The following is a 26263-nucleotide window of genomic DNA, read 5'->3' as shown; positions in this document are numbered from 1 at the left end:
TGTCTGTCTCCACCTCTAGACTGTTGCTCGTTGTTGGAAGGGAATGTGTCTGTCTATTGTTACAAGGTACTTTCCAAGCGCTTAGTACAGTGCTCTGCACACAGTAAGCCCTCAATAAATGGGATTGAATGAACGATTGAGTGAATGAGTGACTGACTGTGGAGGGCTGAGGGGGATTTGAAGGAAGGCAGGCAACCCCTAATCCTCTGCCTCTCCCCCAGGGAGGAAATTCATCCAAAAGGAGTCAGTTGTTCAGGGAAACTTTCGAAACGAATCATGGCCTTTTATTCCAACCAGGAATACGGTCCAGTAGGAATACGGCCACCACGGGGCCAAGTCCGGCCAACTCTGTCAGACCCCCAGGACCCCACTGCTTCCACATCCTTCAGCCTCCCCTCCTGTTCGAGGTAGCGCCTTCGGGGATCCAGACACGGAGGGGATCTGGACACGAAGATCCAGACAGAGGTCCAGACGGGGGGATGGAGGGGGCGGTGTCTTCACAGCGATTTGAACCCAGAGATCTGGACACAGGGACCTGGACAGGTTGATCCAGGCCCGGTGATCAGGACGGGGGGATTGGTACCCGGGGATCTGGACAGGGAGATCCAGAGCTGGGGAAGTGGCTCTGGAACAAGGGATCCTGACAGGGGGATCCGGATAGGGGGATCCGGATGTCTCCACAGGGACTCGGACCCAACGATCGAGAGTCGGGGATCCGGCGTTTACTGATACCCGACTCGTACTTTTCAAGCACTTAGTACAGTGCTCTGCACACAGGAAGCGCTCAATAAATACGATTGAATGAATGATACCTGTTTACTTGTTTTGCTGTCTGTCTCTCCCCCCCCCCCCCCCCCCCCCACCGCCCACCGTAGACTGTGAGCCCGTTGTAGGTAGGGATTGCTCTCTTGATTGCTGTATTGTACTTTCCAAGCGCTTAGTGCAGTGCTGTGCACGCAGTCGGCGCTCAATAAATACGACTGAATGAATGAATGAATGCTGGAGACCGACAGGATTATCGATATCTATATCTGTATGTTGCCAACGTGTACTTCCCAAGCGCTTAGTACAGTGCTCTGCACACAGTAAGCGCTCAAGAAATACGATTGAATAAATGAATGAAAGACGAGCGAGTAGATCGGATCGAATTAGAGCCTGGAAGCAACCGGATTCTCCCAGCAGATGCCGGCACCTCGACGGCCGGGCTGCTGTCCCCAAGCTGTGCGTGGAAAAATGGTCCCGAGCAGGGACTCCCAGGGCAATCAATCAATCAGTCAATCAATCGTATTTATTGAGCACTTACTGTGTGCAGAGCACTGTACTAATGATGATGATGATGGCATTTGTTAAGCGCTTACTATGTGCAAAGCACTGTTCTAAGCGCTGGGGAGATCCAAGGTGATCAGGTTGTCCCACGTGGGGCTCACAGTCTTCATCCCCATTTTCCAGATGAGGTAACTGAGGCTCAGAGAAGTGAAGTGACTTGCCCAAGGTCACACAGCAGGCATGTGGTGGAGCCGGGATTGGAACCCACGACCTCGGACTCCAAAGCCCGGGCTCTTTCCACTGAGCCACACTGCTTCTCCATATTTATTTGATTTATTTTATTTTGTTAATATGTTTTGTTGTCTGTCTCCCCCTTCTAGACTGTGACTGTCTAAGCGCTTGGGAAGTCCAAGTTGGCAACATATAGAGACAGTCCCTACCCAACAGTGGGCTCACAGTCTAAAAGGGCATCCAGCCAATGCCTCGGCACCCTGGCACCTGGCTCTCCCAGCTCCATTCTCCCCTGGTGCCCCCCAGCCATGCCCCCCTCGGCTCGGATGGTCACCCCCTTTCCTTGGGGCTCAGCCGGGGACCCGCCCCTCGCCCCTGGAGCCCAGACCCCCTGCCCATCCGACCTCCACGTTTCGGGGGGCCCCTGCCTTCCCCTTGCCACAGGCCCCTTCCCCGCCCACCCGGACCCTGGGCCCGGGGGGCACTGCCGGCAGTGGTCAGGGGCTAAGCTTCATCCTCTCGCCTGGGCCGGACCACGTCAGACCCTCTGGAGGAGGGCAGCCCCATCCTGGCCAGGACCTGAAACAGAAGGAGGCTGTTGGCTTAGTACAGTGCTCTGCACACAGTAAGTGCTCAATAAATGCGATTGATTGATTGCTGGCACCCACCCCAAGGCAGGGCCAAAGGCCAGGGCTGCGACCCGGCCCTGCGAGCCCAGGGGAACTGGGGTGCGGGGCGGGAGGGGCCTGGCACCGAGCTGGCCAGCCCAGAGGAGTGAGGACGTCGGGGGGTGGGTGGGGGGGAGTGTGACCTGTTCATTTTGTATCTACCCCATCGTTTAGCACAGCAGGAATGTGAGCTCCACTCCACCCTCTAGACTGCAAGTTCGTTGTGGGCAGGGAATGTCGATTTGTTCTTGTACTGTACTCTGCACTCAATAAATACGACTGAATGAGTGAATGACTGAGTGAACCCCCCGTGGGACAGGGGCTATGTCCGCCCTCATTAGCGTTTAGCACAGCAGGACTGTGAGCTCCACTCCACCTTCTAGACTGCAAGTTCGTTGTGGGCAGGGAATGTCGATTTGTTCTTGTACTGTACTCTGCACTCAATAAATACGACTGAATGAGTGAATGACTGAGTGAACCCCCCGTGGGACAGGGGCTATGTCCGCCCTCATTAGCGTTTAGCACAGCAGGAATGTGAGCTCCACTCCACCCTCTAGACTGCAAGTTCGTTGTGGGCAGGGAATGTCGATTTGTTCTTGTACTGTACTCTGCATTCAATAAATACGACTGAATGAGTGAATGACTGAGTGAACCCCCCCCGGGACAGGGGCTATGACCGCCCTCATTAGCGTTTAGCACAGCAGGAATGTGAGCTCCACTCCACCCTCTAAACTGCAAGTTCGTTGTGGGAAGGGAATGTCGATTTGTTCTTGTACTGTACTCTGCACTCAATAAATACGACTGAATGAGTGAATGACTGAGTGAACCCCCCGTGGGGCAGGGGCTATGTCCGCCCTCATTATCTTGTAGCTGTTTTGGCGCTTGTCACAGAGTAGCTTCTTCAGCGCTTAGTACAGTGCTTGTCTACACAGTGCTTGCTCCTTTCATAAATTCATTCATTCAATCAATCGTATTTATTGAGCACCTACTGTGTGCAAAGCACTGTCCTAAGTGCTTGGGAGGGTACACAATAACGATAAACAGACTCATTCCCTCTCCACAGTGAGCTCACAGTCTAGAGGGGGAGACAGACATAAATATAAATAAATAAACAGATAAATAAATAAATAAATTATAGCTGTATACAGCTATATACATATTCATCCCCCCTTCCAGCCCTAAAGCACTTCAGTACTTATCTGTATTTTATTTATTTATATTAATGTCTGTCTCCCCATCTGAACTGTAAACTCACTGTGGGCATGGAATGCGTCTGTTTATCGTTATAGTGTACCCTCCCAAGTGCTTTGTACAGTGCTCTGCACACGGTAAGCCCTCAACAAATCCGATCAAATGAACTGAATGAACGAAAGAGTAGAAGCTGAACAGAGAGCGCGCAAGGAAGCGCTTAGTATAACACAACCGACGTGAGAAGGGGCACGGTATAGTGGATAGAGCAGGGGCCTGGGAGTTGAAAGGTCGTGGGTTCTAATCCCAACTTCACCACTTGTCTGCTGTGTGACCTTGGGCAAGTTACTTCACTTCTCTGGGCCTCAGTTCCCTCATCTGTAAAATGGGGATTAAGACAGTGAGCCCCACGTGGGCCAACCTGATCACCTTGTATCCCCCCAGTGCTTAGAACAGTGCTTTGCACATAGTAAGCACTTAACAAATACCATTATTATTATTATTCCCTGGGCCTCAGTTCCCTATCTGTAAAATGGGGACTAAGATTGTGAGACATCCTGATGTCTCGCATGGGACAACCTGATTACCTTGTATCCTCCCCAATGCTTAGAACAGTGCTTTGCACATAGTAAACGCTTACCAAATACCAGTGTCATTATGATTATTAGGAGAGGAGGGCGTCTTCTCCTCGGGGTGGTGGGCCTCCCCAGGGGTCCCCCCGGCCCCACTCACCGGCTTCAGGAGAGCCTTGTGCCTCCGGCCCAGCAGCAGGAGCCCCACGACGGCACCGATCAATCCGAGCCCCAGCGCCGACATCGCCCACAGCACTTGCGGCCTACTCTCGGACTCTGGAGAAGCAAGTCACACGCACACAAAGGACCGGTCTACCTCTATCTCCTCCTCCTCCTCCTCTCTCTGCTGGGCGCTGGGGGGCTGGGGTACAGGGAAGGTGCTGAGTCCTGAGGGCAGGGGGCCTGAGAATGGATCTGCGCTCCCGGGCCTGTTTTCCCGGGTTGACCCAGTGATTCCACTCCGAATTCCTGCTGTGTTCTGCCCCTGCTCCCGCAGCCTGCACGTTATCTGCACCCTCCCGTTGCCCCCACCGCACTCGAGACTCCCCAAAGGCTGAGCCGCGCCTCATGCGTCCTCACCTCACCTCATCTGTAAAATGAGGATGAAGACTGTGAGCCCCACGGGGGACAACCTGATCACCTTGTAACCTCCGCAGCGCTTAGAACAGTGCTTGGCACATAGTAAGTGCTTAATAAATGCCATTATTATTATTATTATTATTCTCTGGGCCTCAGTGACCTCATCTGTAAAATGGGGATGAAGACTGTGAGCCCCACGGAGGACAACCTGATCACCTTGTAACCTCCCCATCGCTTAGAACAGTGCTTGACACATAGTAGGGCTTAATAAATGCCATTATTATTATTATTATTATTATTATTATTATTATTATTATTATTCTCTGGGCCTCAGTGACCTCATCTGTAAAATGGGGATGAAGACTGTGAGCCCCACGGGGGACAACCTGATCTCCGTGTATCCTCCCCAGCACTTAGAACAGTGCTTTGCACATAGTAAGCTCTTAATAAATGCTACCATTATTATTATTATCTGTAAAATGGGGATGAAGACTGTGAGCCCCACGAGGGACAACCTGATCATCTGTATATATGTATATATGTTTGTACATATTTATTACTCTATTTATTTTATTTGTACATATTTATTCTATTTTTTATTTTGTTAATATGTTTTGTTTTGCTCTCTGTCTCCCCCTTCTAGACTGTGAGCCCACTGTTGGGCAGGGACCGTCTCTATATGTTGCCAACTTGGACTTCCCAAGCGCTTAGTACAGTGCTCTGCACACAGTAAGCACTCAATAAATACGATTGAATGAATGAATGCGTCTCGGGGAAGCAGCATGACCTAGTGGCAAGACCCCGGGCTTGGGAGTCAGAGGTCGTGGGTTCTAATTTCGGCTCCCCCACTTGTCTGCTGTGTGACCTTGGGCAAATCACTTAACTTCTCTGTGCCTCAGTGACCTCATCCGTAAAATGGGGGTTAAGACTGTGAGCTCCACGTGGGACAGCCTGATTACCTTGTATCTATCCCAGCTCTTAGAATAGTGCTTAGCACATAGTAAACGATTAACAAACACCTTAATTATTATTATTATTATTATTATTATTATTATTATTATTATGATTTCCTGAGTCCCCTCTGAGCGGAAAACCCTGCCCTAAGCCCGTTGTTGGGTAGAGACCGTCTCTATATGTTGCCAACTTGTACTTCCCAAGCGCTTAATACAGTACTCTGCACACAGTAAGCGCTCAATAAATACGACTGAATGAATGAATGAAAAGGGAGCATGGCAGCAACAGGAGACGGGATGAAGCAGCGTGGCTTAACAGAAAGAGCCCAGGCTTGGGAGTCAGAAGACATGGGTTTTAATGCCGGCTCCGCCACTTGTCTGCTGTGTGACCTTGGGCAAACCACCTAACTTCTCTGTGCCTCAGTGACCTCATCTGTAAAATGGGGATTAAGACTGTGAACACCACGTGGGACAACCTGATTGCCTTGTACCTATTCCAGCACTTAGAACAGAGTTTGGCACATAGTAAGTGCTTAACAAATACCATTATTATTATTATTATCGTTAAGAAGGAGCTGGAAGTCCCGAGCCCGGAAGGCAACAGCCCACATCCCGGGTGCCAGAAGGGGCCGGGGGCACTCACCTGGTAGGCAGAGCTCGGCACTCCACTCACTCCAGAGTCCGTCTTGGGCACAGAACATGTTGACGCGGGCCCGTACGTGCACACAGGTGGCGGCTCCGCCGGGTTCGGGCTGGGGGAGTGCCACCTTCGGGTCCGCTGACCGGTGCTGGGAGGGGGATGCGTGGAAGGATGATGGGCTAGACTGGCCGCGGGGTCGGGGGATGCGCAGAGAGGGAGTGGGGGGAGTGCCCCTCTTACCTCACCTCCCTTCTCTCCTTCTCCATCCCAGTCTAGGTACATTGCTCTTCTGGTGCTGCCAACCTTCTCACTGGGTCTCCATCTCGCTTGTCTCACCACCAACCCCAGGCCCACGTCTTACCTCTGGCCCGGAATGCCCTCCCTCCTCCAATCCTCCAGACAATCACTCTTCCCCACTTCAAAGCCCTCCTGAAGGTTCACCACCTCCAAGAAGCCTTCCCAGACTAAGCCCCCTCTTCCTCAGCTCCCCCGCCCTTCCGCATCTCTTCGACTTGCTCCCTTTGCTCTTCCCCCCTCCCCACGCACAGCACTTATGTATATATGTATATATCTATAACTCTATTTATATTGATTCCTGTTTCCTTGTTTTGATGTCTGCCTCTCCCCTCTAGACTGTAAGCCCATTGTGGGGAAGGGTTGTCTTTATTGCTCTATTGTGCTCTCCAAGCGCTTAGTACAGTGCTCTGCACACAGTCAGTGCTCAATAAATATGATTGAATGAATGATTAAATGAATGACCAGGGTGAGGTAGGGGTCCCGGGGTGGGTTGGGGGTCCCTTGGGGCCCCAGGTGGGGGCTTACCTCCCAGAGCACTCCAAGAGGACCCTTGCCCTGGATGTGGTACTCCAGGCAGGCCGGGGGGATGAGCCCATGGGGAGGCTGCCACTCCAGGAGGGGTCCCTCCGGGTCCTTTGGCTTCAGGGTCAGTCCTTCGGGGGGCCTGGGCTGGACTGCATCAGAGCAAATAGGACCCTCTCTGTCCACAGGCCTGGGGCCTGGGGCTGGATCCAGCACTGCCCGGCATCGCCTTGGGCCCCCATGACTGGTCTCGTCCTCCTCAGCCCACCCCTACTCCCACTCCCCCTCCCCGCACCTGAGGGGTTTGTCACTAGGGATCCAAAAGCTATGGAAAGAGGGGAAAATGGAGAAGGGGAAAATCACCAAGAATTGTGGCTTGTGTCCTGGGATCCACTGCTGCGGGGCACTGATGGGGGGAGTGCTACACGGAGCAGTGGGGCACTGTGGGGAAGTGGGGCACTGCAGGGGAGGGACTGCACCTACCCTGCTGCCTGGGAAAGGGGCAACTCATGTGGGCTGTGGGCATGGGCACCCTCCCAACGGGGCCACTCCTGCCTCTCTCCCACCCCCCGAACCCCTCCTCAGGATCCCACTGAGGTCCGGGTGTGCCTGAGGGAATCCAGGAGTGGCCACAAGGGTCTGGGGTGCCCACAGGAGGCTCCTGGGGATCCGTGGAGTGTCACTCTTACCAATATTCTGAAGCTGGAGGGTAAAATAGGTGGGCTGCAGGGATGTGGGGGGCGAGGAGAAGGAACCGTTGACACAGATGTTGAAATCCTGGTACTCGGCCTCCTGCAGGCTGGGGAAGCGGCAGCCCACGTGTCTCCCGCCCGCCAAGATGTAGTCCTCGCACACCTGGGCCTGTGCCAGCCCGTGGTACCTGGAAGTACTTCAGCATTAGGCTGACCGGGCTTGGAAGTCCCAGGATCCCGCTTACTCTGCCACTGCCGTGGAGAGTGGAGGAAGGCTGCAGAGCCTTGCCCATGGAGCCAGGCCACAGAGTTGGACCTGCACCGCCCAGAGCCTCCCACCCAGAAGTCAGCCTGTCAGAAGCATGAGCCAAGGGCTGTGGCCCCCGCGGCTTCACAGCCAGCCTTGTGCTGGCTGAGGGCAGAGCTCTGTGCCATGTGCCAGCTGTGGACAGAGCTCTGTGCCATGTGCCAGCTGTGGACAGAGCGCTGTGCCATGCACCTGCTGTGGACAGAGCACCAGCTTTGGACAGAGCAGCTTTACAACTGATCCTGGGCACTGGCAGAACGTGCAGGGCAAAGGGTTGTGGAAGGGAAGACGGGAGAGGAAGAGAGGAGGGGAGGGGAGGGAAGGTATCGGGGAGATGGGTTTGTAACAAGTGGGAACTTTCTCTTTCACCATGGAACGGCCCAACATGGAATGCGCCAAAACTTGGGCCACTGCACCCAAAGAGGGAACAGGGACCAAGCCCAATGCAGCCAAGGCTGGGGCAGAGAGAGAGCCTGGCACTAGAAGCCAGTAGAGAAGCAGCATGGCTCAGTGGAAAGAGCATGGGCTTGGGAGTCAGAGGTAATGGGTTCAAATCCCGGCTCCACCGCTTGTCAGCTGTGTGACTTTGGGCAAGTCACTTAACTTCTCTGTGCCTCAGTTACCTCATCTGTAAAATGGAGATTAAGATTGTGAGCCCCACATAGGACAATCTGATCACCTTGCATCCTCCCCAGCGCTTTGAACAGTGCTTTGCACACAGTAAGTGTGAACAAATACAAAAATTAATTAATTAATTAATTAAGGGTGGGGTTCTAGCCCCAGCTCTGACCCGGGCCTTCCGTGTGAACTTGAGAGTCACCCTAACTGCTCTGGACCCCTCCATTTCCCCACCCCTAAAATGGGGAGGTGGTCTGTGCTCTCCCGCCCTCTGTCCTTTGAGGGCTGGGCACCGTGTCTGATCTGATAGATCCATATGCACCCCAGCGTGAAGCTCAACTCTCTGCACAGGAAAACCTGTCACTAAACCCTGTAACCGGCCCACGAAGCAGGCAGGAAGGATAGCAGCTGGCCGCTGGCTTCCTGGGCTGGGCAGAATCCCAGGAGCAGCCAGGAATCTCTGTAGCTTTCGTCCCAGGCTGAGGGTGGGCAGAAGCCCCCTCCTGAAAGCTTGACCCCGAGGAGGAGGGGGGCAGACACGAACTGTCTCTTCTGGACCTATTCAACTTCGCAACTGTGCTACTTACTAGGTACCAGCTGTGGACAGAGCACTGTGTCGGGTGCCTCCAGTTTACAGAGCACTGAGGTGTATGTCTTTGGTGTGCAGAGTGCTGTACCAGGCACCTCAGGTGTGCAGAAAGCTAAACTGGGTAACTACTATGTGCAGAGCACTGTGCCTTGTGCTGGCTGTGTACAGCACTGTGACCTGAGGCTGTGGACAGAGTGCTGTGCTGAGTGCTTGGGAGAGTACAGCAGAGGCCACCTCACATCCCTTGCCATCCAGTAGGGTATGCCCCCGGGTGGACTCAGGCCAAGGAATATGAGGGGTCAGAGCAGGGCCAGGAGAGTTCAGCCGATACAAATCGGTGCCTAAGGTCTCCCTGCTCTCAACTAGGCTCAGCCTGCCCCATTGCTGGCTGGAAGGCATGAGTTTGGCCCCAAGCAGGACAGTTCTTGTAGGGTTGGGTCATTCCTGCTCCCTGGATTCATCTCCCCTTGGGGGTTCTGACTCAAAGCCAGGGCACTGGTGGGGAGGGAGTTACTGCAGACCACCCGATCAGTCCCCGACTCCCCCACGATGCCACCCCGGGGCAGCCACTCAGCCCTATCTGCTTGGTGTTCACTGCCAGCCCCTCTTCAGCCTGGGGACCCAAGGAGATTCAGGGGAAAATGAGGGACAGCAGGTCTTGGCCAGAGCGCAACAACGGGGGTGCGTCTAACCTCGGGGATCCATGGGAATATCCTCAAGAGCCTATCCCCAGGCTCAGACTAATTGCAGGTATGCATAGGAAGGCTCGCAGCTGGGGCTACCATGCTCTCTGGGCACTTGCTGGTAAGTTGCTCACTCTCTCTGAGCCTCACCTTCCCCATCTGTACAATGGGGCTCATGTGCCCCAGCCCTTGGACCGGAATTAAAGAGAACATGAAGGCAGTGATGACTCAGGGCTTGGTTCAGAGAGGTGAGAGCCCAGCAGGGCCTGGAAGAACATCTAACACAGTTCTGGGCTGGGGCAGTCCCTGTGAGGGTACACATCCGGAGGTAGGCTTCAGCCGCTCTCTCTCAATGGCTTTCAAACATGCCCATGGATCTCCTGTCCTAAATAAACCCTTCCTTGATCCCACAGCTCCCTCCAGTTATCACTCCATCTCCCTCCTCCAAGCTCCTTGAGTGAGATCACTTTCTCCGCTTCCTCTCCTTGACCCACTGCAATAACGTCTCCAACCACTTCACTTTACAGAAAAAGACCGCTGAGGTCACCAATGACTTCACTCATGCCAAATCCAACAGCCTCTGCTCCATCCTAATCCTACTTGACACTGTGGACCACCTCCTTCTTCTGGAAACACTATCCAACTTTTGTCTCCCCCTTCTAGACTGTGAGCCCGTTGTTGGGTAGGGACCATCTCTATATGTTGCCGACTTATACTTCCCAAGCGCTTAGTACAGTGCTTTGCACACAGTAAGTGCTCAATAATTACGATTGAATGAATGAAGGAATGAACCTTGGCTACACTGACGCTGCCTTCTGGTTCTCCTCCTATGCCTCTGGCCGCTACCATTCTCAATCTCTTTCCGGGTTCCTCCTTTGCCTTCTACCTTTCAGATAGCAGCATGGTCTACTGAAAAAAGCTCAGGCCTGGGTGTCAGAAGACCTGAGTTCTAATTCTAACTCTGCCACTGGCCTACTCTGTGACCTTGGACACATCACTTGACTTTTCTGGGCCTCTGTTTCTTCGACTGTAAAATGGGGAGTCAATATACCTGTTCTCCCTTCCACTTAGACTGTGAGCCAATGATTAACTTTCATCTACCTTAGCATTTAGAAAAGTGCTTAACATGTAGTAAACCATAAACAAACACCATTTACAAAAAAAGTCTCATTCTGGGTCTCCTTCTAGTCTCTATCTAAATCCATTCCCTTGGAGAATTCATTCACTCCCACAACTTCAACTACCATCTTTCCACTGATAATTCCCAAATCTACCTCTCCAGCCCTGACCTCTCTCCTCTGCAGTCTTGCATTCCTCCTTCTTTCAGGACATCTCTACTTGGATGTACCACTGACACCTCAAATTTAATATACCCAAAACATGTTCTCATTTTCTCACTCAACCCCCACCCCCTGTTAGACATTCCCATAATTGTAGACAGCATCACTATTCTCCCAGTCTCACAACTCCATCGCCTTGGCAATATCCTTCACTCATCTCTGTAATTCAATTCTCATATCTTGTCTGTCACCAAATCCTGTCTGTGTGGTTACTTCATGTCTCTAGAATTCACCCCTTCTGCTCTACCCAAACTGCTACCATGCTGATCCAAGCATTTATATCCCAACTTGACTATTGGATCAGACCCGTCACTGACCTACCTGCTTCCTATCTCTCCCTTCTTCAATCCAATCTTCATTCTGCTGCCTGGATCATTTTTCTAACAACAACAACAACAACAAAACACCCAATCTACATCTCCCCTCTTCTTAAAAACCTCCAGTCGTTGCCCACCTACCTCCGTATCAAACCCTCGGCTCTTATGTACCTAACCATCTGAATTTAGTTTAATAAAGAGAATAAATAGAGGCCTTTGGTTCTTATCTCAGTTCTGCCACTTGCCTGCTGTGGGACTTAGGGCAAGTCACTTCACTTATCGGCATCTCAGTTTCCTCAACGGTTAAATGGGGATTCAATACCTGCTCTCCCTCCTACTTAGACTGTGAGCCCTGTGAGGGACAGAGACTGTGTCCAATTTGGTTGATTTGCACCTGTTCCACCTGCTTCCAACACAGCTTAACACATAATATTAATAATAATAATAATAATGGTATTTGTTAAGCGCTTATTATGTGCCAAGCATGGGAAAGATGCAAGGCAGTCAGGTTGTCCCACGTGGGGCTCGCAGTCTTAATCTCCACTTTACAGATGAGGTAACTGAGGCCCAGAGAAGCTAAGTGACTTGCCCAAAGTCACACAGCAGACAAGTGGCAGAGCCGGCATTAGAACCCACGCCTTCTGATTCCCAAGCCTGGGCTCTCCTTAACAAATGCCCTTAACAAAAAACATATTGGTCTTCCTTTCTAATCTGTAAACTCTTTGTGGGCAAGAATGGTTTACTACACACTGCCAAGCACTTAATACAATGCTTGGCACTCTACGAGTATGACTGAGTAATTGACTGACTAACCACAGGAAAGCACACACATCCCTACGCTAAGGCAGTCCCAACAGAGCCCACTCTTTGGTTAGCAGAAGCCCACAGAAGAGAGGAGGGGGCTTTTCAAGACCCATCTTCCTAGCTCCCATCTCATTATTATCCACAGCCCTTGACCCGACCAGCCTTAACCAGACCCAGTGGCCCTGAGGATAGACACATCCTGACACAAAGTCACACACCCACCCCCACCTCTCCTGCCAGGGGACAGAGGCTGGCCCAGGCTGGCCAATCCAGGCCCTCAATGACCTTTCACCCCCGCAATGACAGAATTAGGACCCCAAGGCAAGAATTGAGGCCAGTGAGCAAGTGTCACATAGTGAGAAGGTGAGTTCCCAAGGGCGCACCCGGTCCCCAAGGGTGGCCTGCCACACAGAGCTGGGGTTTTGGTGGAGAAGGGGCCTGGAGCAGATCTGGGGAAGTGGGGTCTGATCAGCCTGACTCTTTTCCCCCTGCTATTCAGCCAGAGTGGGAGGTGCCAAAGTTTGCTGGAAAAGCCACTGCCCTTGGAGGGCTGAAAATGGGGGCCCACTCCCCCTCCCACCCTGGGAATTGGGGGCAAGGAGGGACAGGAGAGGTAGATTGGAGAGTCTCTCTGGATGCTTGGTGCTCTCAGCCTGGTCTGAGTCTCATGGGAGGTGGGTGGGATGGGGTGGGGGCTTGGGGAGGCGAGGCAGGAGTCCAGGCCAGACAGCTGTAGTAAACAAGAGCTTCGTTTCTTGGCTGCAATAAGGGAAAGGGATCACGGGCTTTGCCCCACAGCTGGATTCAGTCGGGGACACAGTAGCTTCACCACACAGCTGGAACAGGGGGACTACAGCATCGCTCCACAGATAGAACAAGGGGAAAACAGCTTTACCCCACAGCTGGAACAGGGGGACAACGACTTTGTCCCACAGCTGGAACAGGGGGACTACAGCATCGCTGCGCAGCTAGAACAAGGGGACAATGGCTTTGCCCCACAGCTGGAACTGGCAGGGGGGATGACGACAACAGCATCACCCCATAGCTGGAAACAGGGGAGGGGGAACAACAGCTCTGTCCTAAATCTGGAAAGGTGGGGGAGAGAAAAATGGCTTCCCCTCACATCTGGACCCAGGGGGGACAACAGCTTCACCCCATAGCTGGAACCTGGGGTGGGGGAGAACAACAGCTTCACCCTATAGTTGGAACCAGGCGGGGGAGGTGTGGGGTGAGGGCGGACAGGCCCAGCCGCTCTCCCCAGAGGTGGAGAGCAGCCACAAACCTGAAGGTTGAGGCCCTAACGGTTGGCCTTCCCGATGCAGCACCAATTCACAGAGGAAAAGCAGCCGACTCAAGGGCTGTGGGATGGGAATATTCACATCCCCCTCTACCCAGAGCCTTCCAGAGCCTGGCGATTCCTTCCACCCCCATCCAGGGATCGCGACCCGCACCAATAATACAGGTGGTAGTCAGCCTCCGGGGGGGCATCCTCTCCTGGCCTCCAGGTGCACAGCAGCTGCTCCCAGTTGGTGTAGACACAACGCAGGTCTTGGACTCTGGTTCCCAGCGCTCCTGGAAATGGAGAAAGCGAGTTCCTTGGGAGGTTGAACAAGTGCTTAGCACAGTATGCTGCCCACATTAAGCACTCATTAGATATCAGTGATTGACTGGTGGGTCCCGGGAGGGACAGGGACTATGTCCAATTAGATGATCACTAGAGGGCAGGGCTTGTGGGGGGCAGAGGAGTCCATGTGCAGGCCTTCCTGCTGAATCTGGTGCTCACCCCAGTGATGCTTAGGAGTGCTGGTAGTGTCACGTGGCCACTCACCCCCCCGTCCTCTGTTCCCTGCTGGGACCTGTGGACACCTGAGCTCCTCTGAGCAGCAGCAGCTGTGTGTTGGGGGGGCGGTGGACCTAGGGACTGGACTCTGCCTGTCAATCAGGAGGATGTTTCTGCTCATCTGGGGCCTGGAGCAGGGCTGGGGGTCCCTGGGAGCAGACGGGGTCACGTGGTTACCCCCAATGATAGGGAAGTGGGAATGGAGTCACAAGATGTGATTGATGCTGTGGAGATTCGGAAGTCAGCAAGAGGATTTTCCTCTTGAAAATCCTTTTGGAATTGCTTCCCGGGACTGGTCTGCCCTGGGGGAGGGCCCAAGGCCCCAGGGTCATGATGGTAATCGCCATGAGCTAGATGGGCAGTGGGGGGCTCGAGGCTAGGGCCCTCCCAAGGTCTGGCTGGGGGGTAGTCCAGGATCGGTAGGGAGGTCTAGCACAATCCAGGGGACAGGGGAAGGGCTAGGCGAGGTGGGAAGGAGGAAGGGCCTGAGGGGCGGAGGGCCCAGCACCGGTGGGATCTCTACCCTGAGGACCCTCCCAGACATCCCCAGGACACCCCCCCAACCACCCAGCCATCCCGTGGAGCAGGCCCCTCTCCCCTCCTGCACGGCTGGCCCTCAGGCCCCAGGCCACAGCTTCATTCAGCCCTGGCTGGGGAGGCCACCAATGCTGACCTCGAGAGTCGGGCTGGACTACCATCTGTGCCCATGGGCTGTGGAGAGATGAACCATCCTCACAGTCATCCCCCAGGATGGTGCGCACCTTGGCTTCGATGGCCCCATTGAGATCGAACCCATCTTCGTAGCTTAACTGTGTGGTGATGACCGTCTGCCAGGGGAAAAGAAGGCCCGGAGCAGGTATCAGCAGGAGGGCAACTGGGCCCCTTGGACCGTGGATGGAACGGCCAGCTCTGCCCCTTTCTGCCCGCCAACTGACCCCTTGAGGGAAACGCCCCAGATCAATTCCTGGCAGGACCCTTCCCGGGGAATCCCAGAGACTTCCCAAATGTTGGCAAGAAGAAAGTCTAAGAGCGTCAGTGCAGGAAAACACAGCCCCTGCTCTTCTCTGGAAGTCTGCTCTAAACAAACAGAGCTGGCAGGAAATGTTCCTTCCCCAGCAGGGATGAGCTGGGAATCAGCTCCAGGGAGCCGAGCAGCTGGGAACAAAAGGTAGTCCACAGGGCTTTGGACAGATCCATGAGGGTGGGGGACAGTCCATGCAGGGTCACTGCGGGAGAGTCAGGGATAGAGAGAGAAGAGTAAGGGATGTGGGGATGATCTGTGCTGGGTCACTGGGAAACAGTCAGGGATGGAGTGGGGAGAGTCAGGGGTGTGGAATGATTTGTGCTAGATCACTGAGGGAGAGTCAGAAATGGAGAGGGAAGGGTTAGGGATGTGGAATGATCCATGCTGGGTCATCGGGGGAGAGTCAGAAATGGAGAGGGAAGAGTCAGGGATGTGAGCTGGTCCACGCTGTGTCATGTCACAGAGGTGTTGGATGGTCTATGCTGGGTCACTGGAAGAGAGTCAGGAATGGAGAGGAGAGAGTCAGAGGGGTGGGATAGTCTGTGCTGGCTCACTGGTGGAGTCACTGATGTGAGATAGCCTATATTAGGACACTGAGGGAGAGTCGGGGACAACCAGACAACGGGACTACGGTGAAACCAGGCAGCAGATCTGAAAGCCATTTTCCAACAGACCCCTGGCCCTCAAGACTGTGTTTCCAGGAATCAGAGTGGAGGAAATACTGCCCCCCAACCCCTCCCTCCCATGACCCAGTGTTCCCCCAAAGCACTGCCATATCAACACCCTCATTGTATCCTCACCACAAACCTGCTTTCCAGAGGAGGAAATGGAGGCCAAGAAAGGGCAAGTGACTTGCCCGAAGCCCCACATAGCAAGGTGGGAACAGAGCAGGCACTAGAACCCGGGTCTCCTGACTCCCAGCCTTTGCTCCCTCCTCTCGACCGTACTCAGTTAATGAGGCTTCAGTGGCTCCAGACAGAAGCTGATCCAGACGGGAAGGGGAACAGGAGCAAGGTCCCAGAATAGGAACAGATGGGCAAAGAGGAAAGGAGCAGGGGAGGAGGATAGAGTGGAGGGGAGGAGGGCAGGGGTGGAGGAATGCAGAGGATGGGGGGAAGGCTTCCCTGCCAGGGTTGTCATGTCCTCACCTGCCAGTACTCCTGGCCGGCATTGCGGTATTTTAGCTCGTAGCGAACTGCACAGCTCCCAGGAGCGGGCAAGGTGGAGGGTGGTTGCCACGTGATGCTCATGAAGCCCAAAAACCCGGGGTCGATGATCTGCAGGTCCTGGGGGGTGCCCACTGCATCGTGGACAGTGAAGCTCGCACAGGGGTCTGGGCTGGGGTGGCTGCCTCTCGGTCAGCCTGGGCCAGGGACAACCTGGATCCCCAGCTCACGGGGGGAAGGGGGAGGAGGGGAGCTGGAGCCCCCCGGGGGGGTGGGGGGGCTACACCACAGCACTCCCCTCCTTATAAGCAGCGTGGCCTAATGGAGACGGCATGGGCCTGTGAGTTAGAAGGACTTGGGTTATAATAATAATAATAATAATGATGGTATTTATTAAGCGCTTACTATGTGCCAAGCACTGTTCTAAGTGCTGGGGGAGACACAAGGTAACCAAGTTGTCCAATGTGGAGCTCACAGTCTTAATCCCCATTTTACAGTTTAGGGAACTGAGGCCCAGAGAAGTGAAGTGACTTGCCCATTTAATCCCCATTTTACAGTTTAGGGAACTGAGCCCAGAGAAATGATGTGACTTGCCCAAAGTCACACAGCTGACAAGTGGCGGATCTGGGATTAGAACCCATGACCTCTGACTCCCAAACCCGTACCCTTTCCACTGAGCCACGCTGCTCCTAATCCTGACTCTGCCAATTGCTTGCTTTGAGACCTTGGGTAAGTCACTCAATTTCTCTGCCAGTTTTCTCAACTGTAAAATGGGGATTCAGTACCTGTTCTCCCCACTTCTTAGACCGTGAAATCAACTGATTATTTTGTATCTACCCCATCGCTTAGAATAGTGTTTAATACATAGTAAGTGCTTAACAAATACCACCAAAAAAAAGCCTCCTGAAAGGCCTCCTTCTTTAGGAGGTCTTCACTGATATCTCCCCCCATCCCCACCCCTGGTGGACACCTTCCTGATCATGTCACCCACACACCTCCTCCAGGAGGCCTTCCTTAATTGACACTCACCCTTCCTAATCATATCAAACCCTACCCGACTCCTCCAGAAGCCTTTCCCTGATGGACCCCTCTTTCCTGATCATGTCAACCCTCAGTCACCTCCTCCAGGAGGTCTTCCTTGACTGACCTCATGTTACTGGTCCATGATGGTCACCTACTATATACAGAGCACTATATTAGGCACCTATTTTCAATGGAACACTGTACTGGGTGCCTCCTGTGTGCACTGGGCACTGCTGTACTGGGCACTTGGGGAACAGACACATGGAGTAAAAGACACCCTTTCTGGCCTGAAGAGATAGAGGATTATTATTATTATGGTATTTGTTAAGTGTTTAGCAGATTGGGTTGGACACAGTCCCTGTCCCACATAGGGCTCACAGTCTTAATTCCCATTTTACCGATGAAGTAACTGAGGCCCAGAAAAGAGAAGTGACTTGCCCAAGGCCACACAGCAGGCAAGTGGCAGAGCCGGGATTAGAACCTATGAACTTCTGATTCCCAGGCCAGTGCTCTATCCACTAAACCAAGCTCCTTCCCAGCCAGAGGATCGGGCAGTGCTGCTGGGGCCAGGGTCTTGGAAGGGCAGTTGGGCATTACGTGTGTCCAGCGGTGAGGATGAAGTCCCTTGGGCTAGCCAGCCCATCAGCATCACCCAGTAGATCCATGTGGAATCCATGCACTCTGGTGCAGCTCTGTCTTCGCGTGGAACAGCTGCTCCGGGACGGGGTCGTACTCGGAGGAAAACCCGATCCTGCCCCTGGGAAATGGAAAGAAAGAGCGGGAGTGGTGAGCAGTGAGGGACGGGTCGGCTGACCCTGGCTAAAACACGACCAACACACACCTCTCCGCGAAAGGATGGGAGGAAGGCTTAGGGGCAAGAAGAAAGGGAAGATTGCCATAGGGTACAGGGTGCCTACTGTGTGAAGGGCGCTGTGTTGAGCTCTTAATGATAATAATAATGATGATGATGATAGTATTTGTTAAGTGCTTACTATGTGCCAGTCACTGTACTAAGCGCTAGGGTGGATACAAGCAAACCAGGTTGGACACAGTCCCTTGTCTCAAAGGGGGCTCACAGTCTCAATCCCGATTTTACAGATCTGGTAACTGAGGCACAGAGAAGTGAAGTGACTTGCCCAAGGTCACACAGCAGGCAATGAGTGCAGAGTGCTATGCCGGGTGCCTACTGTGTGAAGAGCACTGTGCTAGGCGCCTACTGTGAGCCTGGCTCCACAGCATGGCTCAGTGGAAAGAGCATGGGCTTTGGAGTCAGAGGTCATGGGTTCAAATTCCGGATCTGCCAGTTGTCAGCTGTGTGACTTTGGGCAAGCCACTTCACTGCTCTGTGCCTCAGTTACCTCATCTGTAAAATGAGAATGAAGACTGTGAGCCCCCTTTGGGACAACCTGATAACCTTGTAACCTCCCCAGCGCTTAGAACAGTGCTTTGCATATAGTAAGTGCTTAATAAACACCATTATTATTTATTATTATTCTTACTGTGTGCAGAGCACTGTGCCAGGGCCTGGCGCCTGCTCCGAGCGGATGGGCGGGCTGGGGGAAAGGGGCGGGGGGAACCGGGGATCCCGGTGGGGTCCGGTTAGCGACAACCTTGCCGCAGTCCCTCCACCCCCGTGCCACCTCCCCGCCTTGTCCACCTCCTCCTCCGCTTCCGGGCCGCCCGGATAACCGCTCCCCCGGGCCCAGACCTGCCAGGCCCTTGACCTCGGCCATCCACCCCCGTGCAGCTGGACAGTCCGGGGGGGGCCAGATCCGTGGACCCTCCCTTCGGCCCGAGGCTCTGCGTGCGGTGGGGTGCGGCTGGCCAAACCGGGGGCGAGGGGAGGGGAGTGGAGGGGCGGCAGGTGTTGTGGACTCTGCTCTGCCATTCTCCTGCGGGGGGAACATAATAATAATCATAATTATGGCATTTGTTAAGCGCTTACTATGTGCAAAGCACTGTTCTAAGCGCTGCAGAGGATACAAGGTGATCCATTTTACTGATGAGGTAACTGAGGCACAGAGAAGTTAAGTGACTTGCCCAAAGTCACACAACTGACATGTGACGGAGCCGGGATTAGAACCCACGACCTCTGACTCCCAAACCTGGGCTCTTTTCACTGAGCCACACAGAAGTGAGCGGGGGAGAGTGAGAATTTCCGCCTGCTCCGACACCACTATACTGGCACGGTTTGTCTGAGCACCCATCTACACGAGCCCTCCTACCCTAGCGCTAGTCTACACACGCCCTCCTACCCTAGTGCTCGTCTACACAAGTGTCCCCAACACCCATCTACACTAGCCCTCTGCCTAGCACTCCTCAACTCGAGGGCTAGAGAAAAGCAGCATTGCATAGAGGCTAGAGCACAGGCCTCAGAGTCAGAAGGACCTGGGTTCTAATTCCAACTCTGCCACTTGTCTGCTGTGGCCTTGGGCAAGTCACTTCACTTCTCTGGGCCTCGGTTACCTCACCTTGTAAAATGAGGATTAAGACTGTAGACCCCATGTGGGATAGGGACTGTGTCCCACCTGATTGGCTTGTATCTACCCCAGCGCTTAGAAGAGTGCTCGACACATAGTAAGCACCTAACAAATACCACTGCTATTATTAATTATTGTTATCCAATACCCGCCTACACTAGCCTTCCTTCTCTAGCACTCATCTGCAGGAGCCCTCCTCCACACCCGGCTGTGCGAGCTGGACCTTGCCCTGTCTGCTGCTCCTCGCCGTTTAGTTCATTCATTCAATCATATTCATTAAGCACTTACTGTGTGCAGAGCACTGTACTAAGCGCTTGGGAAAGTCTAATCTAGCAATAAAGATCTACAATCCCTGCCCACAGTGAGTTTACAGTCTCCCCTTCTAGATTATGAGCCCGTTGTTGGGTAGGGACTGTCTCTATATGTTGCCGATTTATACTTCCCAAGCGCTTAGTACAGTGCTCTACACACATAAGCGCTCAATAAATACGATTGAATGAATGAATAGAGGGTTCTCAGCCATCCACGGAGGCAATACCCACTGATCGCTGCCTCGATTCTGTCCCGAGACCCTCCGCTTCCCGCCCTCGGACCTGCGACCAGAGATGGCTGCCCTGGCTCTGCCGGCCCAGCGGCCTCGAACCCAGAACCCAGTTCTCGGGGTGGAGGAGGGAGGGCCCCCTCCGGGGAGGAAGGAAGCAGTGACTCCAGTCCCCGCATGCCCCTGGGGAGCCTCTGACCTCCTGACCCCTCCTGACCCGACCCCTGACTCTCGCCTCCTCCCCGCGAAGGAGAAGTGCGTTCTGCGCTTTGAGATCCGGCTCGGGGGTCCGTGGGCAGACCCGCTAGTTTGCCGGTTGGGGGCGGGCAGGACAGGCACAGTTTGGGGGTTCTGGGACCCCTCCATCCCTCAACCCGCTTCCCGGCGGTCGCTCCGGGGTCAGATGCAGGACCGATTTGGAGGGCGAAGTAGCTGTCCAGACCAGCATGGTCTTAGTGACAAGAGCACGGGTTTGGGAGTCAGGGGTCGTGGATTCTAATCCCGACTCTGCCACTTTTCATTCAGCCATTCAATCATATTTATTGAGCACTTACTGTGTGCAGAGCACTGTACTAAGTACTTGGGAAGTACAAGTCGGCAACAAAGAGAGACGGTCCCTACCCAACAACGGGCTTACAGTCTAGAAGGGGGAGACAGACGACAAAACAAAACACTTGTCTGCTGTGTGAACTTGGACAAGTCACTTCACTTCTCTGGGCCTCATTCATTCATTCATTCATTCATTTGATTGTATTTATTGAGCGCTTACTGTGTGCAGAGCACTGTACTAAGCGCTTGGGAAGTACAAGTTGGCAACATATAGAGATGGTCCCTACCCTACAGCGGGCTCACAGTCTAGAAGGGGGAGACAGACAACAAAACAAAACATATTAACAAAATAAAATAAATAGAATAAGTATGTACAAGTAAAATAGAGTAATAAATCTGTACAAATATATATGCAGATGCTGTGGGGAGGGGGAGGAGGTAGGGTGAGGGGGATGGGGAGGAGGAGAGAAATGGGGGGCTCAGTCTGGGAAGGCCTCCTGGAGGAGGTGAGCTCTCAGTAGGGCTTTGAAGGGAGGAAGAGAGCTAGTTTGGCGGATGTGCGGAGGGAGGGCATTCCGGGCCAGGGGGAGGACATGGGCCTGGGGGTCGACGGCGGGACAGGTGAGAACGAGGCAAAGTGAGGAGGTTAGGCTGGGCTGTAGAAGGAAAGAAGGGAGGTGAGGTGGGAGGGGGCGAGGTGATGGACAGCCTTGAAGCTGAGAGTGAGGAGTTTTTGCCTGATGCGTAGGTTGATTAGCAGCCACTGGAGATTTTTGAGGAGGGGAGTAACATGCCCATAGTGTTTCTGCAAAAAGATGATCTGGGCAGCAGCGTGAAGTATAGACTGAAGTGGGGAGAGACAGGAGGATGGGAGATCAGAGAGGAGGCTGATGCAGTCATCCAGTCAGGATAGGATGAGAGATTGAACCAGTAGGGCAGCGGTTTGGATGGAGAGGAAAGGGCAGATCTTGGCGATGTTGCGGAGGTGAGAGTGGCAGTTTTGGGTGATGGATTGGATGTGAGGAATGAACGAGAGAGCAGAGTCGAGGATGACACCAAGGTTGTGGGCTTGGGAGACGGGAAGGATGGTAGTGCAGTCAGCAGTTATGGGAAAGTCAGGGAGTGGGCAGGGTTTGGGAGGGAAGATAAGGAGTTCAGTCTAGGACATATTGAGTTTTAGATGGCGGGCAGACATCCAGATGGAGATGTCTTGAAGGCAGGAGGAGACACGAGCCTGAAGGGAGGGAGAGAGAGCAGGGGCAGAGATGTAGATTTGGGTGTCATCAGTGTAGAGATGATAGTTGAAGCCGTGGGAGCCAATGAGTTCACCAAGGGAGTGAGTGTAGACAGAGAACAGAAGGGGACCAAGAACTGACCCTTGAGGAACCCCTATAATAAGGGGATGTGAGGGGGAGGAGGAGCTCGCAAAAGAGACTGAGAATGAACGGCCAGAGAGATAAGAGGAGAACCAGGAGGGGACAGAGTCTGTGAAGCCAAGGTTGGATAGCGTGTTGAGGAGAAGGGGGTGGTCCACAGTGTCGAAGGCAGCTGAGAGGTCGAGGAGGATTAGGATAGAGTAGGAGCCGTTGGTTTTAGCAAGCAGGAGGTCATTGGTGACCTTTGAGAGGGCAGTTTTGGTGGAACGTAGGGGACGGAAGCCAGATTGGAGGGGGTCGAGGAGAGAATTGGCGTTGAGGAATTCGAGGCAGCGGGTGTAGACGACTCATTCAAGGAGTTTGGAGCTACCTCATCTGTAAAATGGGGATTAAGAGTCTGACAAGCCTCATGTGGGACAGGGACTGCGTCCAATCTGATTGCCTTCTATCAACCCCAGCGCTTAGAACAGTGCTCGGCACGTAGTAAGCGCTTAACGCACACCATACTTACTATTACCAATGCGGTCTCGCTGTCGCCAGGCCGGAGTGGCGGAACTTGCCGTTCAGCAGGGGGCACGTCGTGGGAGCGGGCCGCCTCCTCCCGGCCCGCCGGGGCTTCGGGAGGCCGGATCGCTCAGCCTCCGCAGTCCCAGTCCGGCCAGCGCTCACCTCTCCTCTATGTAGGGGAGAGCTGGGCTGGACTGGGCTGGGCTGGGGTCCCATGAGGGAGGAGGAGTCGACTCGGCCGGGCGACAAAACAGCTCCGAGGAGGACCCCTCCCCCCGCAAGGTGGTCCGGCCTGCGGGGAGGGGGTGGAGGGGTGGAAGGGGCGGGGAGGTTGGAGGCAAGCATCTTCGGAAACCCCGCACCCTCCTCCTCCTCTTCCTCCCACCCCGCTCCCGCCCCCTCCTCCCTCCAGGGTCGCCCCCGCCCCCCCTTCTCCGCCCCTCGCCCGCTCCATCCCCGGCCTGCCTCTGGACCCCCAGGGTGCCCGGGGAAGATGGCAAGTTCCTGGGTATTGGGGGCAGGGGCCGAGGGAGAAATGCCGCCCAGCCCGCGTGGCTCAGTGGAAAGAGCCCGGGCTTTGGAGTCAGGGGTCACGGGTTCGAATCCCGGCTCTGCCAATTGTCAGCTGTGTGACTTTGGGCAAGTCACTTAACTTCTCCGTGCCTCAGTTCCCTCATGTGTAAAATGGGGATTAAGACTGTGATCCCCCTGTGGGACAACCTGATCTCCTTGTAACCTCCCCAGCGCTTAGAACAGTGCTTTGCACTTAGTAAGCGCTTAATAAATGCCATTATTATTATTATTATGGAGCCCGTCAGCAGCCTGTCTCTGTCCCCGCCGCATCGACCTTCGGGCAGCTTTGCTTCCCAAGGTCCTGGAAGACCTTGAGGCCGAGTGGCCGTCCCCCTCTTCTCTCCCCCCAGCCCCCGCATCGGCCTGGGGTCGAGAATCCTCCCCAGCCCAAGAGAGGCCAGGCCAGGTGTCTCTGCGCCTCCCTCTCCCCACGGGCCTCCTAGACCAGAAACTGCCACTCCCACCCGCAAGCCTCCCGCGCGGGGATCGTGTCCGCCCCCACCACGCATCCTCCAAATTCCCCTCCCCACTGATCGCCCCTTCATGAGCCCCTCTGCTCTCGGCAGCCTCCTGCTCGGAGTCCGCCGGGACCCCGTGTCCATCTCGTCCCCACCGGCTATCAAGACCCTCTACCTGGCAACGGCTCCTCCTCCTCTTTGGCCGGTCAAACCACGACCACCAGATTCCTTGAAAAGCTCCCCTCCTCCAGGAAGGCCAGATCAATCGGTTGGGATTCAGGTCTTTCCTCTCGCTCTCCTTCCCTCGGCCCCAGCCCCTGAACCTTTTCCTTCTCGAGCCCCCGGGGGCTTGTAGACGCTGGGGCCGGACAGTCCAGCAATCGATCCAGTGCATTGTTTGACCGCTGGCTGAAGGGCGTTGATGTGGCCACCGGTTGGGTCCGGAGAGCCGTCCCGGGGAAGAAGATGACTCCGGATCCCCAGATCTCCCCCTCTTCCCCTGGGAGTTGGGGGTGGGGGGGCTCAGTCATTTCCTCCGACAGTCAGCGACTACTCACGCTGGGGAGGGGCTCGGGAGAGAGGGCCCTGAGCAAGGGGAGAAAGGGGAGGGGGAGAAAACAGGGAAAGGGAGGGAGACAGGGGATGGCGGGAGAGCAAGCAAGGAGAGGAGAGGGAGGGGGGAGATGGAAGGAGGCAGAGAGGAAGGAAAGATGGAAGAGGGAGGAGATAGGAGGGGGAAAGAGCAGGAGAGGGAAAAGGGAAGGAGGGGGTAATAATAATAATAATAATAATGACATTTATTAAGCGTTTACTATGTGCAAAGCACTGTTCTAAGCGCTGGGGAGGTTACAAGGTGATCAGGTTGTCCCATGGGGGGCTCACACGCTTCATCCCCATTTTCCAGATGAGGGAACTGAGGCCCAGAGAAGTGAAGTGACTTGCCCAAAGTCACCCAGCTGACAAGTGGTGGAGCCGTGATTTGAACCCATGACCACTGACTCCAAAGCCCGGGCTCTTTCCACTGCACCATGCTGCTTCCCTAAGTTGAAGGAGGAGTGGGGGCCGGGAGAGAAAAGGCAGGGGAGGAGAAAATGGGGGGGGAGGGGAGCAAGTTGCAGGGGAGCAGGTTGGAGAAGGGTAGAATAAGCTGGACAGTGTGCACTGTACACTCCCCTGAAGACTGTAAGCTCCTTGTGGGCAGAGATGGCACCTACCAACTCGATCATATTGTACTTTCCAAGCAGTTAGTTCAGTGCTCTGCCTAGTAAGTGCCCAATAAATACCACTGATTGGTTGATTAATAAACCTACAAACATAAAAGCTCATGTGCTATCTATTCTTCCCTTGAGAAGCAGCGTGGCTCAGTGGAAAGAGCCCGGGTTTTGGAGTCAGAGGTCATGGGTTCTAATCCCAGATCTGCCAATTGTCAGCTGTGTGACTTTGGGTAAGTCACTTCACTTCTCTGGGCCTCAGTTCCCTCATCTGTAAAATGGGGATTAAGACTGTGAGCCCCATGTGGGACAACTTGATCACCTTGTATCTCCCCAGTGCTTAGAACAGTGCTTTGCATAGTAAGTGCTTAATAAATGCCATTATTATTTTTATTATTATTATTATTTTTAGCACCTGCATCTCTGCTCTGAGGCCTCTCCCTATTACATTTTAGAAAACTGGGTCTGTATTTTGTTACTAGTCAATGTTCCTAAGCGCCCAGTACAGGGCTCTTCACACAGCTGGGTGGCTCCCTGTAGAGTGCTCAGCACACAGTGGGGGCCCAGTACAGTAATTGCAGACAAAAGGTGCCCAATCCAGAACCCTCCACACAATAGGCACCCAATACAGGCTTGAACCAACAGCAGGTACCAGAAAGCCTTCTGCACACAGTATGTACTCAGTACTGTGCTCTGCACACAGTTGGTACTCAGTACAGCAAACAGTAGGCATCTAACACAATGCCTGACCACAGAAGATGCTCAATACAATGCTTGGAACACAGTAGGCCTCCAATACAACACTATACACACATGAGGTGCTCAGTACAGCTTTCTGCAAAGAGTAAGGACTCAGTACCGTGCTCTACACTCAGTGGGCACTGTGAACAGTTCCTCCGTACAGTAGGACCCATAGAGCGTTGCACACAGTAAGCAACCAGTACAATGCTTTGCACACAGTAAGCATCTAGTGTAGGTAAACCTCCAGTGGTTGCCCATCCATCTCTATATCAAACAGAAACTTCTTACCACCTGCTTAGCTCTCCCCGTCCTACATTATCTCACTAGTCTTTTACTACAACCCAAATCAAACACTTTGTTTCTCTTAACTCCAACCTAACAGTACTCTCTGTACCGGGATTCTTGACTATCCCACCACTGAACCCTCAACCACATCCTCCCTCTGGCCTGGAATTCCCTCTTTCCTATGTAACAGACAACTAGTCTTTCCACTTTAAAAATATTTTCA

At 53.9% G+C, this 26263-nt stretch overlaps 1 protein-coding gene across 8 annotated transcripts; it reads right to left on the bottom strand.

Annotated features, from left to right (window-relative positions):
* Window positions 1-262: 262 nt before the first annotated feature.
* Window positions 263-24275, bottom strand: IL13RA2 (interleukin 13 receptor subunit alpha 2). Of its 8 annotated transcripts, none has more exons than XM_038748589.1 (11): window positions 22777-22933; window positions 19028-19211; window positions 17917-18076; window positions 16279-16430; window positions 14780-14933; window positions 13718-13838; window positions 7606-7796; window positions 6920-7068; window positions 6101-6245; window positions 4086-4201; window positions 263-441 (listed from the first exon to the last, which is right to left on the bottom strand). In XM_038748589.1, exons 2-11 carry the CDS (start codon window positions 19205-19207, stop codon window positions 352-354), a joined length of 1458 nt encoding a protein of 485 aa, XP_038604517.1. In that variant the 5' UTR covers window positions 19208-19211; window positions 22777-22933; the 3' UTR covers window positions 263-351. The 8 variants fall into 8 exon arrangements, with proteins under 8 accessions (XP_038604517.1, XP_038604518.1, XP_038604514.1 ...); XM_038748590.1 differs by having other exon boundaries at window positions 22783-22933; XM_038748586.1 differs by lacking the exons at window positions 19028-19211; window positions 22777-22933 and adding an exon at window positions 23979-24275.
* Between the last annotated feature and the right edge of the window lie 1988 nt (window positions 24276-26263).

This window comes from Tachyglossus aculeatus, chromosome 6, assembly GCF_015852505.1.
Source record: "Tachyglossus aculeatus isolate mTacAcu1 chromosome 6, mTacAcu1.pri, whole genome shotgun sequence".
Taxonomy (NCBI): domain Eukaryota; kingdom Metazoa; phylum Chordata; class Mammalia; order Monotremata; family Tachyglossidae; genus Tachyglossus; species Tachyglossus aculeatus.
The sequence above is the reverse complement of the archived record's forward strand: the minus strand, read 5'-3'. Positions and strand labels throughout refer to the sequence as shown.

Bases quoted from the DNA above. Each gene is read 5' to 3' on its own strand.
- IL13RA2 (XM_038748586.1), bottom strand. From the start codon at position 24,197: ATGCACTGGATCGATTGCTGGACTGTCCGGCCCCAGCGTCTACAAGCC. The intron at 13,839-14,779 runs GTCAGCATTGGT...CTCCATTTCCAG, and splicing joins AGTCCAGCCCGACTCTCGAG to GAGCGCTGGGAACCAGAGTC. The intron at 442-4,085 runs GTGAGTGGGGCC...CTTCGTGTCCAG, and splicing joins ACAAGGCTCTCCTGAAGCCG to ATCCCCTCCGTGTCTGGATC.